This window comes from Seriola aureovittata, chromosome 23 (assembly GCF_021018895.1).
Source record: "Seriola aureovittata isolate HTS-2021-v1 ecotype China chromosome 23, ASM2101889v1, whole genome shotgun sequence".
In the NCBI taxonomy this organism is placed as follows: domain Eukaryota; kingdom Metazoa; phylum Chordata; class Actinopteri; order Carangiformes; family Carangidae; genus Seriola; species Seriola aureovittata.
This window is the reverse complement of record NC_079386.1, coordinates 12,854,563-12,869,606: the sequence shown is the minus strand read 5'-3', so window position 1 is coordinate 12,869,606 and position 15,044 is coordinate 12,854,563. Positions and strand designations below refer to the sequence as shown.

Here is a 15,044-nt window from a genome sequence, read left to right as displayed (position 1 = left end):
ATTTTTATTTTTACATCTGTTTACTACAGTAAATAACTGTAAAAAAAAAAACACAAACATGAAAAAGATTTTAAGACAGTGTTAACTGTTGCATCACTGTGAGATCCACCTGCTATCATTATAAATGAGGCCTGTAGTTGTATGGTGGTATGGACCATGTATATGTGCTGCACAATTTAACATAACTTTACCTATTCTTTTTCTGTTTGCCACTGAGAGCCAGTAGTCTCAATTATTTATTTAACAATTCCAACTCTGTGTGCAAATCACATCACTATTGCCACATCCAGACCCATGCTGTGGACCAGCACAGCGGGAGAACGCACGCAGCCATGGTGTTATTTGCTATTTCCACCAGTTTATCCCCTTGAAATTAGAGGCCTGAGAGTTTATGTGCACACATCAGAAAAATGTTTCCGGATAACTCACAACAATAGCATAATTTTTGCCATTGCACTGGTTACAGTATGGTATCGGATGTACATTAACAAATGCTGAAAACAGATGCTACTTTAAGCTGCTCTACATGTAACTAAAAAGTAAACTAATTAATAATCACATTTTCACAAAGGTGGTTTGGTCTTTTAACATGTTTCAAGTAGCTACTTCCACTAGTTATCACATACTGTAATAATAATAATAATAATACATTTTATTTGGCAGCGCCTTTCACAGCACTCAAGGACACTTTACAGAAGCCTACCACTGTTGATGCCCAGATTATTTGTGATGTTGTAGGTGTATGCTGTTCGTTCCTTTATGTCATCAAACAAGTCTTTAAGATGACTGTTGATATGCTCAGTGTCAGGGTTTCCACACGTGTACCTGAACAGAATTCAGACAGGGGGTCCATGAGTGATAGAACCGTGCAGCCTCAATAAAATGTACACGGATAAAAACAAACATGGCCAAACAGTTTTGTAACAAACCTTTCCACAGCCTCTCTGAAGCCTTTGGTCATGAACAGCACCTGCAGCACACTTCTCCTTGGTTCAACAAGCCATGGTACTTGATATCAGCTGCTGGGAGGAGAGTTTTGTCAAATGCATGTAAACTGCAGAAATGTCTGTACGCCATTAACCCGGTCTGACAGCAGGTATATCTTACCTGGGGGGTAACCACACCAGACAAGCTTGCATGGTTATTAATTAGAAACATTTATGTATAATCATGGCAAATCATTTCAAAATTCAAAATTATAGCTGCAAGCGGCAATTTGTGGTTTCTAACCGTTTTTCGCTCAACTGAGAGAAGCCTACTAGGCCTCCTCCCCATAACAACCTGAAGATATCCAGCAAATCTTATGATGATCGAACAAATGGTTTATAAGTTATGACCAATATTAGCTAAGCCTCGCCCATTTTGGTCGTTTTTCGACCGATCTTGCTCATTTGTAAAGGAGATGTGCCTCTCTGTCGCCCAAGGCTGTCTATCAGATTTGGTTTTGATAAAGTAGAAATTCGAAAAGTTCTATTCATTTTAATGTTTTTAATGTAATTCTAATTAGCTCAGAATCCATAATGTTAGCCGCTTTTATCACAGAGTTTTTGTAACAAATATTGACCTGTAGCTTAGAGGTACATTTGAAGACTCTCTGAAGGGAATCTCTGTGTGGCGGGGGCTTCCTTTCAAATTTTTTTTTTTTTTTTTTTTTTTTACAATTTTGACTCTTAATTGTAGCGCCACCATATGGCCAAATGGGATCATATTTTTTGTGAAGCATTTACAGACCATTTGGAGTTAGGATACCAGTTTTCGTGTGTCTGGCTCATTCTAGCTCTCTGCAAATTGAGCAAATGCTTAAGCTGGCACATATTGACAAATAGGCCCCGCCTACTTTCAGCAATCAATACAGCAGTTGAGATTTTGATTAATACTTGCCCCCAGAACATATGTACCAAATTTGGTGAAATTCTGTCCACCAGGTTTTAAGGTACACATCTTTGGAATTTATGGTGCCCCCTAGAGGTCAGGCTCAAAATGCTTTAGTAGACCTGTACCCTATCAGGGCGCAAAGATATGCACTAAGTTTTATCATGATTGGACAAATGCTTAATGAGTTATGACCAATATTGGCTAAGCCTCGCCTTTTGCGAAGATATTTTTGTTGATTTGTTGACATCCATTTTACTGTTTTTCAAATTATGCAACCCCTTCGGGATTAAAACCCTAACAACAGAAAACTAATAGTACCAAATTTCAACATAATATATATTAATTTAAACTGCATTTGTTGCCCCTGTATAAATCAGCTTTCATACAGTCTAGAGGTTCAGCACCACTAAAGATCCAAGTGAATTAGATACGTCCTAAAGGAGAAACCACATGTCTGTCTTGCAGTCATGTGAATTCCTGTAAACTGAGGTAGAGATTGAAAGTGAAAGTGAAATCTCTGCGGCATATGGCAGTGAGACAACACAGTATTAGATTTGTGTTAGTGACTCGCAGGTGTCTGAGTCAGTGGCAAAGGCATTTATCACTCAAAGGATGTGTTCCTACAAAGTTGATCATAGAAGAAGATAAACCAGTAGAACAACGGCAATAACACTAATGAAAGGTACAGAAGACTTACTGTGTGTGTGTGATGTTAACAATTTTACAGAAAATTGTACAAAATAAAGTGTGATGGATCACTGCATCTTTTTATCTAGAAAAAAATGTGATTTAATTTTTTATTAATTTTCATTCATTCATTTTGTTTACATTTCTCAATACTATTTACACTTCCCACATTAAGAAAACAAAACAAAGACCTACAATCTCAACATCAAAGCTAAACAAGACAAGAGAACAGAACAAAACATAAACATACAACATACATTTACTCCATATATGTTAAACTCAGTAAAAAAAATTAAAATAGTAATAATAATATTCCATTCCTTTCTATCGAGTAATGCATCTTTTTATGTTTCACCAACTAATATTTCAACCACAATGCAATCTTTAGATTCTCGGAAAGAAAAAGGAAAAACAAAAGAAAAACTAATAAAAAACAGAAAAACAAACAACAAAAATCAAAAACACTCAAACCAGGTTTAATTATAAAAAACATGTTTTTTATGTACTCAATGGTTGTAATAACACTTCCAATATGATTTCGAATTGAGTTCATTTTATTCTTTTCAATGGCTATAGTCTTTTCCATGTTCAAATAATAAAACAGTTTACATTATAATAACATTTAATAACATTTTATTCCTTTTTCATCAACTATATGAAAAAAGAGAGTCTCAAACACTGGGAATCCACATACCCTCTTACACTACTACACTGGAAAAAACTGGAACTTAATTTCTCTTTGCATTTACATTTTCATTGAAATCCATTTCATTGCATTACTGTCTGACAGACTTATTGCATCAGTCTGTAATAGAACATAATGCACTTACCTTTTACATGAGCAGCTCTTTACATAAACGTGTTGCAAACAGGAAGTAAAACATTTCATAAATGAAATAAAAAAACTGGCAAAGGTAATCTGTTAAAGAGACTGAACCACACTGAAAAAGAGAGCAACCAACACTCAAACAACACTAACCAATAAGATCAATACTGTATATTTTATACAGTATTGTTCATACTGCCTGATTACTAAGTATCAAAAAACATCAAATAAAAACACAATATTGTGAACCACTACAATGTAAAAGAACAGTTTGTGTTATACTGGAAAAAGGATGTTCTTAATACCCTAATATGTTCTGTTATGTTTCATTTTTTTCATTTTTGAGTTGCTTTAGTTGGGCAGAGCGTTGGCTTTGTTTTCTGTTTTTGCTGTATGCACCAATTTTAGCCTGCGATATTAGAGGGCATTGGAAGAAAGCTTCTGCCTTTTTTTGGTGTAAGCATCTTGATTATGCAACTTACTCTTTTGCTCATTCCACCCCTGATAACTCTGTGATATTCTTTGATTGACATCAGCTCCACTGTCCTGTTGATGTACATTACAGATGCTGTCATGTGATAGCGCCACTCCTCCAGACACAACACTGACCATGTCTCTAATTCCTGTTTCTCCATTTCTGTCATTGGAAACATCCTCTGCAGTGTCATTACCCACTTCTACTGTCTCAACACTCTCCTCTCCCTCTCTTATCTTTCCAGCATCTTGACTCTGGTCATGGTTGTCAGCGGCAGCAGGGACCAAACCTCCACTGGTGGGCAGTACAAGTATCTGCAGTGTGGGCTAGAAAGTAGGATTAAATTAATTCAAGCAAAGTACCAAACAATTTGATGCAATCATTCACACTACATGTGAGTTAAATTGTCTGTGAATGCCTCTTACTTTTCTTTTTCCTGTAAAAAAGAAGATAAACACTCCAGGATCTAGTTGAGAGATGTGAAGAAACAAAAGTCATTTTCATATTCAGCAAAATATAGTAGAGTGGAGATAAAGGACATGGAATATAGTGGAGATGAAAAGATGCACTAAATCTTACCTCTCACTGTTATCCACCTGGAATGGCTGGTAATCAAGCTGTTGATGAAAACAATAACCAAACATTAGATCATAAATAAATAATCAGAAAAATGAATAACTACAGTAATGTTGGAGTTGAAGTGATCAATCTTACCAATGAGACTCTGGCATCATTGAAGTGATACCATCTCTCATCGTCCTCTGACTTAACTCTTGCAGTGTAGTGTCCACCTCTCAGACCACCAAAGTGATCCACAACTGCATAGAGTTCATACGTCTGATTCTGATCACCAAGGGAAAAGTGACAGAAATTAGGGTCAGGAATGAAAAAGAAATGTGTTATGATAAAATAGTAAAATATAAAGTTTATATACCTCTGGGATCTGTAGCGTTCTGGGAACATCCACATCACAGTTGTTCTTGACATACGTCTTGTAACGGTAGTTAAACTCAAACCTCTTCAGCAGCAGCATCAAAACTTCTGGATGATGCTTTATGACACATTTCTGCATGAAACACATGGGTCCCCAACACATGTTATCATGTTGTTATAATTCTCTTACATCATAAACTTGTAATGCTTAATGTGCACAAATCATAAACATGATTACTCACAACAGTAGCATCAGCTTTGGCATCACAGTGGTCACAGTACAGCTGATTTTCCCCACTGATGTGTGATTCTTTGAAAAACTCCTGAATGCCATGAACCTGAAAATTGCCTCTGAAATTAGCTCAGTGGCATGTACTCAAATGTATTATGTGATGAAATATATTGTGGCTAACCATTATGTATTATCCATGAAACATTTAACTAGCTGTACTAGCTAACACACACAGTAGGTGTCAACCAATACATACAGTGTTTTCTAGTTTTTGTTGCTGTTGACACATTTTTCAATCAGCTGATGAGATTTCTGACCTAAGTCTGATAAACCTGAAAGCTGAATCTGCAAATGTCATATTTAGTCTAGTAACAGTCTCCTAACAAAAGAAAGGTGCTGTGAAGTTTACAGGTTGTCAGATCCTTACCACACTATATCTGTGGGAATCCCCCAGTGCAAGAGGAAGATGCCAAGATGGCCCATTTGTGTCAGTGATGGTACCACATTCAGAACATCTGGTCTCATGTGTCAACTTTCCACAGAAGATCTGAAAACATTGAACCACAAAGACTGGTAACAAAGTGTTATTTTACATTTAACTTACATATTCCCCTGGATATTGATGATGTCTTTACCTGTGAAGCCTCAGGACTGGTCAGAGTTAAAATCTCATCAAAGAACTTGGCAGCATCGCGCTGTTCATACACTGTGGGAGGGGCAGAAATCAATGTGTCTTTCTTCAACAAAGTAAAGGGTAACAGAACCACATTTATTTTCAACAGATCCATTAATAGGTAAAATAACAAGTAGCTCTGGTCCTTTAACACACAGTCTATTCAAAGGCTACATGTTGTTCTATGTTCCAACTACTGTACCTCTGTGGATGCCCAGCTTCTGTGTGATGTTATGGGTGTATGCTGTTCTTTTCTTTAAGTCATCAAACAAGCCTTTGAGCTGATAATCAACACGCTTAGTGTCAGGGTTTCCACTGGTGTACCTGAACAGAATTCAGACAGAGGCTCCATGAGTGACACAAAGGTGCACTGTTGCCCTAATTTAAAATAAAGACATTATATGACATGGAGTTGGACTTTGTAACAAACCTTTCCACAGCCTCTCTGAAGCCTTTGGTCATGAACAGCACCTGCAGCACACTGTTCAAGTAACACGTTGCTCCTTGGTTCATCAACCCATGGTACTTTCTACCAGCTGCTGGGAGGAGAGTCTCAGAGCTCAAGTAACACGTTCTGTGTGCAGGTTCATAAACTCCTCTCTTCTGTTTCTTGTCTCCCTCAGCATCCCTCCTCTCCTCTCTCTGTTGCTCATATCCTTGATCCGACCCACTGCCTCCCTCTTCCCAGCCCTGATGACTCTGTGATCTTCTTTGATTGACATCAGCTCCACTGTCCTGTTGATGTACATTACAGATGCTGCCATGTGATAGCGCCACTCCTCCAGACACAACACTGACCTTGTCTCTAATTCCTGTTTCTCCATTTCTGTCATTGGAAACATCGTCTGCAGTGTCATTACCCACTTCTACTGTCTCACCACTCTCCTCTCCCTCTCTTATCTTTCCAGCATCGTGACTCTGGTCATGGTTGTCAGCGGCAGCAGGGACCAAACCTCCACTGGTGGGTACCTCCTTTATGTCTTGAGTACAAGTATCTGCAGTGTGGGCTAGAAAGTAGGATTAAATTAATTCAAGGAAAGTACCAAACAATTTGATGCAATCATTCACACTACATGTGAGTTAAATTGTCTGTCAATGCCTCTTACTTTTCTTTTTCCTGTAAAAAAGAAGATAAACACTCCGGGATCTAGTTGAGAGATGTGAAGAAACAAAGGTCATTTTCATATTCAGCAAAATATAGTGGAGTGGAGATAAAGGACATGGAATATAGTGGAGATGAAAAGATGGACTAAATCTTACCTCTCACTGTTATCCACCTGGAATGGCTGGTAATGAAGCTGTTGATGAAAACAATAACCAAACATTAGATCATAAATAAATAATCAGATAAAGTGTGAACTACAGTAATGTTGGAGTTGAAGTGATCAATCTTACCAATGAGACTCTGGCATCATTGAAGTTATACCATCTGTCATCGTCCTCTGACTTAACTCTTGCAGTGTAGTGTCCACCTCTCAGATCACCAACGTGATCCACAACTGCGTAGAGTTCATACGTCTGATTCTGATCACCAAGGGAAAAGTGACAGAAATTAGGGTCAGGAATGAAAAAGAAATGTGTTATGATAAAATAGTAAAATATAAAGTATATATACCTCTGGGATCTGTAGCGTTCTGGGAAAATCCACATCACAGTTGTTCTTGTAACGGTAGTTAAACTCAAACCTCTTCAGCAGCAGCATCAAAACTTCTGGATGATGCTTTATGACACATTTCTGCATGAAACACATGGGTCCCCAACACATGTTATCATGTTGTTATAATTCTCTTACATCATAAACTTGTAATGCTTAATGTGCACAAATCATAAACATGATTACTCACAACAGTAGCATCAGCTTTGGCATCACAGTGGTCACAGAACAGCTGATTTTCTCCACTGATGTGTGATTCTTTGAAAAACTCCTCAATGCCATGAACCTGAAAATTGCCTCTGAAATTAGCTCAGTGGCATGTACTCAAATGTATTATGTGATGAAATATATTGTGGCTAACCATTATGTATTATCCATGAAACATTTAACTAGCTGTACTAGCTAACACACACAGTAGGTGTCAACCAATACATACAGTGTTTTCTAGTTTTTGTTGCTGTTGACACATTTTTCAATCAGCTGATGAGATTTCTGACCTAAGTCTGATAAACCTGAAAGCTGAATCTGCAAATGTCGTATTTAGTCTAGTAACAGTCTCCTAACAAAAGAAAGGTGCTGTGAAGTTTACAGGTTGTCAGATCCTTACCACACTATATCTGCGGGAATCCCCCAGTGCAAGAGGAAGATGCCAAGATGGCCCATTTGTGTCAGTGATGGTACCACATTCAGAACATCTGGTCTCATGTGTCAACTTTCCACAGAAGATCTGAAAACATTGAACCACAAAGACTGGTAACAAAGTGTTATTTTACATTTAACTTACATATTCCCCTGGATATTGATGATGTCTTTACCTGTGAAGCCTCAGGACTGGTCAGAGTTAAAATCTTATCAAAGAACTTGGCAGCATCGCGCTGTTCATACACTGTGGGAGGGGCAGAAATCAATGTGTCTTTCTTCAACAAAGTAAAGGGTAACAGAACCACATTTATTTTCAACAGATCCATTAATAGGTAAAATAACAAGTAGCTCTGGTCCTTTAACACACAGTCTATTCAAAGGCTACATGTTGTTCTATGTTCCAACTACTGTACCTCTGTGGATGCCCAGCTTCTGTGTGATGTTATAGGTGCATGCTGTTCCTTTCTTTAAGTCATCAAACAAGCCTTTGAGCTGATAATCAATACGCTCAGGATCAGGGTTTCCACTGGTGTACCTGAACAGAATTCAGACAGAGGCTCCATGAGTGACACAAAGGTGCACTGTTGCCCTAATTTAAAATAAAGACATTATATGACAAGGAGTTGGACTTTGTAACAAACCTTTCCACAGCCTCTCTGAAGCCTTTGGTCATGAACAGCACCTGCAGCACACTGTTCAAGTAACACGTTGCTCCTTGGTTCATCAACCCATGGTACTTTCTACCAGCTGCTGGGAGGAGAGTTTAATAACGTTAAATTGTCTTTATAACAACATTATTACGGATGTAGATTAATCTACACGTTCGCATCTTACCTTGATACTCGTTTAAGTAATATCGTTGACTCATATCGCCAAATATTGATTTTGAATCAGCTCCGTTTCATGACTATATCAGTCGACTTATTCTCTGTAAATGCTGTCAGTTGCAAGAATTTGCAGAAAGGATCTTGGTGTAAACGAGTTCTCCGTCTCCTGTTAAATATAACTGTCCGAATACTTTCACTTTCACTGCCTGTAATGTTGCATTCAGAGTGCATCGGAAATATATAATTTTTTTGTTTTTTGTAACGAACAGACGGCTCATGACTAACACGGAAACTAAATAATAGCAATACTAAATGTATGGTTCCTGATGTCCCTGTGCTCCATAAGGTAATTTTGATTTGATTTGAACACAACACACACAGGCATTTTCTTGGAGGCTTTGTAAAACACAGTAAGCTACAGCCTACAATATGTGACTTACAGTACATTGTGTACTCTCTAATTTATGTCATGGCCACTATAAGAAGGACAAACACAACCTGAAACATTGGCTGAAGGTCAGTATAATATTGACTCATATGAAATACAATACCTCAAATCAAATATAAATCATGAACCACATGAGTCATCCATAAGAGTGCTCATAAAAAACTACTAAATAATAAAAAAAAATTGAGAAAGTTGTAAAAATATATGGAAAAATACTTAAAAATAGAGAAACTATTATGTAAAAAAATAAATATAGAAATAAAAAATGGTAATAAGTTATGTGCCCAAGAGTTTTTGGATTGCAGGTAAGCTCAGTCTAGCAATTAGCCAGAGTTTACTGACACTTGCAACAAGAAAGCAAAATCAAAGAAAGAGGCTGAAAAGGGGAGACTGTATCAGCAGGAATGAGTTTTTGGAAGAGACAAACATTAAAATATCTATAGAGAGAATCTGTCAATCTACCTTGGAAAAAGTTCTTTTTTCTTTTCACTTCTCCTGCCAGGTCACTGAGTGGTTTACAACCCATTTTAGGATAATGTTGTTAATTCCTGCTGCCATACCCTCCTTTCTTCAAGCCCATTGAAGAATATATGTATGTATGGCAGGAAATATGATTTGGTCTGATGTTAATGAAAATCTATGGCCAAAGGCAGAGGAAATGATGGAGAGACTATGCCAACAGTAGACTTCTGATACTGATAGGCAGACAATACATATGCAAATTACTGTATATAGTGACTGCTATTTGGTAGTTTCATGCCTCCGTGCTGATGACAGCCAGGGCCAGAGGCATTCTGTTTTTGGGTTGTCTGTCCGTCCTTCACATTCTTGTGAAAGCGATATCTCAGTCCTCAGAGGGAACTTCTTCAAATTTGTAATGAACATTCATTTGGACTCAAGGAGGAACTGATTAGATTTGGGTGTGAATGTGTCATTTGAAGAAAGGATAGGCCTAGATATTTGGGATGGCCGTCAGTCAAAACACAGAAAGTCAAGATTGAAAACTTTCAGTCTTTAGTCTAAAATCAGTGACATACTGCACAGCAGAGCAAGTCCAGAGTCATGTATTACCTGTACAAGTGGAAGATATGAAAAAACACACAATTTAACAATGAATTAATAATTAGAAATTGGTGACTGTAAACAGGAAACTACCTTTGTCCTTCCTACATCATTTTCATGTAAAGGTTAATTTTTTAAATTTTCGTTGCTAATAAGTTCACAATATAATTTTAAAAGACAATGATGGTCACAACGTGTTTCTCCTGCCCCCAACAGCAGCTTTAAAGTGAACTAAATTGACTACAGGAGAGATCTAGCATGGCCTCTGCACTTGGCAGAACCCACATGTAATGAAAGATGTATGTTTTACTTTAAAATGTAATTTTGTTATCATTATTATTATTATTATTTAAAACTGTCAATGTTATAACCTTCTGGGTGGGTGATGAGGACATCTGCTAGTATTTATAGATGCTCTTTATTTGGGTAGAGAATATGGAAAAGGGGTAACAGTTTCCACAATATTAATTAATACCACTCAACTCAAATAATATTATTACATATCACACTAACTAGCTAAACTTAGCTTAATCTGAAGCTTCAGGCAACCAATTCATTTGCCAAGTTTTCACACATTTCAATAAAGAAATTAGATATACATTTATTTTATTTATCTATTTAATTATTATTATTATAATTTAATAAAATATATGATTATAAATATTATAAATATATACCATTTATTGTATAAATAATTTATCAATTATTATTAATAATATGATTATAAATAGTTTATTTCATTTATTTATATCTGTTTATAAAAATAACATCTAAGATGTGCAGAGGTTTTATTGAATGATTAAAAGATCACATCCTGGAAAACAGCTTGGAAAACTGGTCGACAAGTTTTCTCATTATGTGAATATTGCATTACAGGATTGTTACGTCACATTTAATTACATATTCATATAATTTTACACAATTCCATAACTTTAGATTGTACAGATTATAATACAGTATATACATGTTATTCATTCATTCATTCCACTGTACTAAAATTAACACAATATTAGAATAAATAGCAAATGAGGGGCTTACTAAGGCTTATTATTTTTTATTTTTATTTTTACATCTGTTAACTACAGTAAACAACTGTAAAAAAAAACACAAACATGACAAAGGGCACAAAATATCTATGACGTACAGTGCGGTCTAGAAATCTGAGACCACTTTCCCATTGACTTGAACAGGTTTTTTTGTTACTGTGCTTTTGTGACTTTGGAGAAGATGCATCATTCAGCTTTAAACTGTGAGGACGCTCCACAACCTGGACGTCTTGAGTCGAAGCGTCTGCAGCATGCACTGGGAAAAAAACAGAGAGAGAGATAAAATCAATTCTGACAGACTATCAGTGTCGCCCAATCATTCAAACCACACCACAGTAAGCTTAATGAAAAAGTTTGGCATCTTACTTTTCTTTTTCCTGTAGAAAAGAAGATAAGCACTCTGGGATCTGATGGGACAAATGTGCGAAGGCAAGGTCATTGTCATATTCAGCAAATGTTTGGTGGGGAAAAAAAGACAAATTAAGTCTTACCTCTTCTTATTGTCATGCACCTGGAATGGCGGGTAACGAAGCTGTCGGTGAAAGGAATAACAGGTTCCCCATTATTATCATTTTTTACCATCTACCACCTGACTGCACAACTAAGTGTTGAAGCACTGCTGCTTTGGGATCAATAACACTGAAGAAAAGGTGATCAGTCTTACCGGTGTGACAGTGGTATCATTGAAGTTATACCATCTCTCATCCTCCTGGGACTTGATTGTAGCAGTGTAATGTCCACCTCTCAGATCTCCAAAATGATCCACAAACGCGTACAGGTCATACGTCTGACTCTGATCACCAGTGGAAAAATAGGACAGAAATCAGGAAGAGGAAATAAAAAATAATGAGTTGTGATAAAATAGTAAAATGTATATACAATATACCTCTGGTATCTGTAGGGTGTAGGGAACCTCCACACTGCAGTTTATCTTCACATGTTCCATGCGATGGTCGTCAAACTTAAATCTCTTCAGCAGCAGCGTCAGAACTTCTGGATGATGCTTTATTACATACCTCTAATTGAAAAACACAACACTGTTTGTAATGGGAAATGTAAACTGTAATTGTTACAATAGCAAGTCTGTAAGGAAGTGTTGTTATAACACAGATTTTAAGAAGGTGGTAACTGTTGCATCACTGTGAGATCCACCTGCTATCATTATAAATGAGGCCTGTAGTTGTATGGTGGTATGGACCATGTATATGTGCTGCACAGTTTAATATAACTTTACCTATTCATTTTCTGTTTGCCACTGAGAGCCAGTAGTCTCAAGACACAATTATCACTATTGCCACATCCAGACCCATGATGTGGACCAGCACAACGGGAGAACGCACGCAGCCATGGTGTTATTTGCCATTTCCACCAGTTTATCCCCTTGAAATTAGAGGCCTGAGAGTTTATGTGCACAAATCAGAAAAGTGTTTCCAGATAACTCACAACATTAGCATCAGTTTTGGCATCACACTGGTCACAGTACAGCTGTTCATCTCCGCAGATGTCTGAAGCTCTGAGAAACCTGTCAATCCCATCCATCTGAAAAAGACATTTATGTCACTGAAATTACCACTGCATTTAACAGCAACACATAGGCTACTACTATAGGTCTCACTTGATATATGGGATATTTCACATTCTGCAACATCACATCTTCTCACCACACTAAAGCCCTCACTGTCAGAATCCACCAACACAAGAGGTAGACTCCAAAATGGCCCATCAGTGTTTATCTCTGTGCCACATCCAGTGCATGTGTACTTGTGTGTCAACACTCCTTCAAATACCTAAAGATGCAAAATTACAGAAACTGCTGAAGTGGAATAATTTTCATTTATTTATTGACCCTTCACTTAAGACAATGTCTGCTAGATTTCATCCTGATAACAGGATATAATTACCTGTGAAGCCTCACGACTGGTGTGAGTTACAATCTTCTCAAAGTACTCAGCAGCATCACGTTGCTCTCCCACTGACGTTGAGATGAGAACAAATTAAATCTGCATTTCTACAGTTACTTTATTGACATTTTAGGAAACTGGTTACTTGTTTACCTGATCCTTTATTTGCTTAAAGCATTCTCACAAAAAGCCCACTTGCTATCACATACTGTAGCCTACCTCTGCTGATGCCCAGCCTCTTTTTGATGTTGTAGGTGTATGCTGTTCGTTCCTTTAAGTCATCAAACAAGTCTTTAAGATGACTGTCCATACGCGCAGTGTCAGGGTTTCCACACGTGTACCTGAACAGAATTCAGACAGGGGGTCCATGAGTGATAGAACCGTGCAGCCTCAATAAAATTCACACGGATAAAAACAAACATGGCCTAAGAGTTTTGTAACAAACCTTTCCACAGCCTCTCTGAAGTCTTTGGTCATGAACAGCACCTGCAGCACACTGTTCAAGTAACACGTTGCTCCTTGGTTCTTCAACCCATGGTACTTGATATCAGCTGCTGGGAGGAGAGTTTTATCAAATGCATGTAAACAGCAGAAATGTCTGTACACCATTTAACTGGCCTGACAGCAGGTATATCTTACCTGGAGGGCAGAAAAAGCGGTTGGAAAACAGCTCCATCTTGATTCTTTTCTGACGACTTTATCACTCCACTTCCGCACTGCTGCCAGATGCACGGAGATTTGCAGTTTCACGATCAATTTTTGACAATAAATCAAGTGTTTCAATCGAATACAAATAAAAGACAGAAGAAGAATTTGAGCCCACCTTCAGCTGTGAGAGTTTAACTGTGGAGACACTGTTCTTCTCTGTCTATTATGGACTCACACAATCAGCATTTCTGTCTCCTGTTGAAGTGTAACTCACTTTCTCTTTCGTTCTTTCCTACGTTCGCTGGAGTGGTGCATTCAGGGTGTATCGGGTTATTTAGCAGATGGCTCACATGACTAATAAAGATATTGAACATTATAATAATTGTGAAATAAATCGCAAGCTCCCATAAATTGCTTCTCTGTTCTGCTAATGGAAGGAGTTTTGTGTGAGACAGTTGCAACATATTTTATGTGACCTCAGCATTTGCAGTGTCTGGAGGACACATCATAGATCATAACATACATCCATATTCAAAACTTATGCGCATTACTGCACATTACAAAATCCCTTTTGGCACACCAGACAAGTAGTAAATTTATATACCTATTGAACTAGCAGTGTAAACCTTAAGCCAAAGTGCTGCGAGGAAATACTGTTTACTTTTCCTTACTATTCAGAATTTGTTTACATGGAATGAAATTTGTGGACTGGGACTAATTTGACACAATTACAATAAAATGCAGCACCAAACTTCTCATTTGACATTTAGTCATAGTATTGATTTTCTTTGCTTTTTTTAATTCTCAGATGGAAGGATATCAGGGTTTAGTCTTCTCTCCAGACAAGAGGTTATGCCTGTACCCGGACATTACTCCTCCCTCAGATGATGTCAATACATTTCCTGCTTCCTACACAAGGCAAGTATGATTTTAAAGGAGAATAAACCAGTAGAAGACCAACAACACCTGTGAAGGGTACGGCAGACTTAATGTGGGTAATCTGACAGCGTGAAGGAGGATGATTTCTAATCTTGAACACAGTCTCACAGATTTAGCTTGTCAACACCAGACTCTGCCCTAAATCAAATGATAAATTACAGAATTATTAATTATTA

General features: G+C 37.4%; 2 protein-coding genes across 8 annotated transcripts; both read right to left on the bottom strand.

Annotated features, from left to right (window-relative positions):
• Positions 1 to 2,658: 2,658 nt before the first annotated feature.
• On the bottom strand, positions 2,659 to 9,035 carry LOC130164710 (uncharacterized). 2 transcript variants are annotated; one of them, XM_056369612.1, is made up of 20 exons: positions 8,832 to 9,035; positions 8,639 to 8,747; positions 8,411 to 8,532; positions 8,171 to 8,241; positions 7,963 to 8,082; positions 7,546 to 7,641; positions 7,317 to 7,436; positions 7,097 to 7,225; positions 6,962 to 6,999; positions 6,808 to 6,848; positions 6,132 to 6,708; positions 5,904 to 6,025; positions 5,664 to 5,734; positions 5,456 to 5,575; positions 5,039 to 5,134; positions 4,798 to 4,929; positions 4,578 to 4,706; positions 4,443 to 4,480; positions 4,289 to 4,329; positions 2,659 to 4,189 (listed from the first exon to the last, which is right to left on the bottom strand). In XM_056369612.1, exons 1-20 carry the CDS (start codon positions 8,863 to 8,865, stop codon positions 4,131 to 4,133), a joined length of 2,265 nt encoding a protein of 754 aa, XP_056225587.1. In that variant the 5' UTR covers positions 8,866 to 9,035; the 3' UTR covers positions 2,659 to 4,130. The 2 variants fall into 2 exon arrangements, with proteins under 2 accessions (XP_056225587.1, XP_056225588.1); XM_056369613.1 differs by having other exon boundaries at positions 8,639 to 8,744.
• A 2,337-nt stretch (positions 9,036 to 11,372) lies between these two features.
• Positions 11,373 to 14,438, bottom strand: LOC130164711 (ubiquitin carboxyl-terminal hydrolase 47-like). Of its 6 annotated transcripts, none has more exons than XM_056369614.1 (12): positions 14,105 to 14,438; positions 13,921 to 14,000; positions 13,727 to 13,835; positions 13,501 to 13,622; positions 13,282 to 13,352; positions 13,042 to 13,167; positions 12,824 to 12,919; positions 12,267 to 12,398; positions 12,045 to 12,173; positions 11,872 to 11,912; positions 11,747 to 11,787; positions 11,373 to 11,636 (listed from the first exon to the last, which is right to left on the bottom strand). In XM_056369614.1, exons 2-12 carry the CDS (start codon positions 13,955 to 13,957, stop codon positions 11,410 to 11,412), a joined length of 1,131 nt encoding a protein of 376 aa, XP_056225589.1. In that variant the 5' UTR covers positions 13,958 to 14,000; positions 14,105 to 14,438; the 3' UTR covers positions 11,373 to 11,409. The 6 variants fall into 6 exon arrangements, with proteins under 6 accessions (XP_056225589.1, XP_056225590.1, XP_056225593.1 ...); XM_056369615.1 differs by having other exon boundaries at positions 13,921 to 13,997; XM_056369618.1 differs by having other exon boundaries at positions 13,727 to 13,832; positions 14,105 to 14,437.
• Between the last annotated feature and the right edge of the window lie 606 nt (positions 14,439 to 15,044).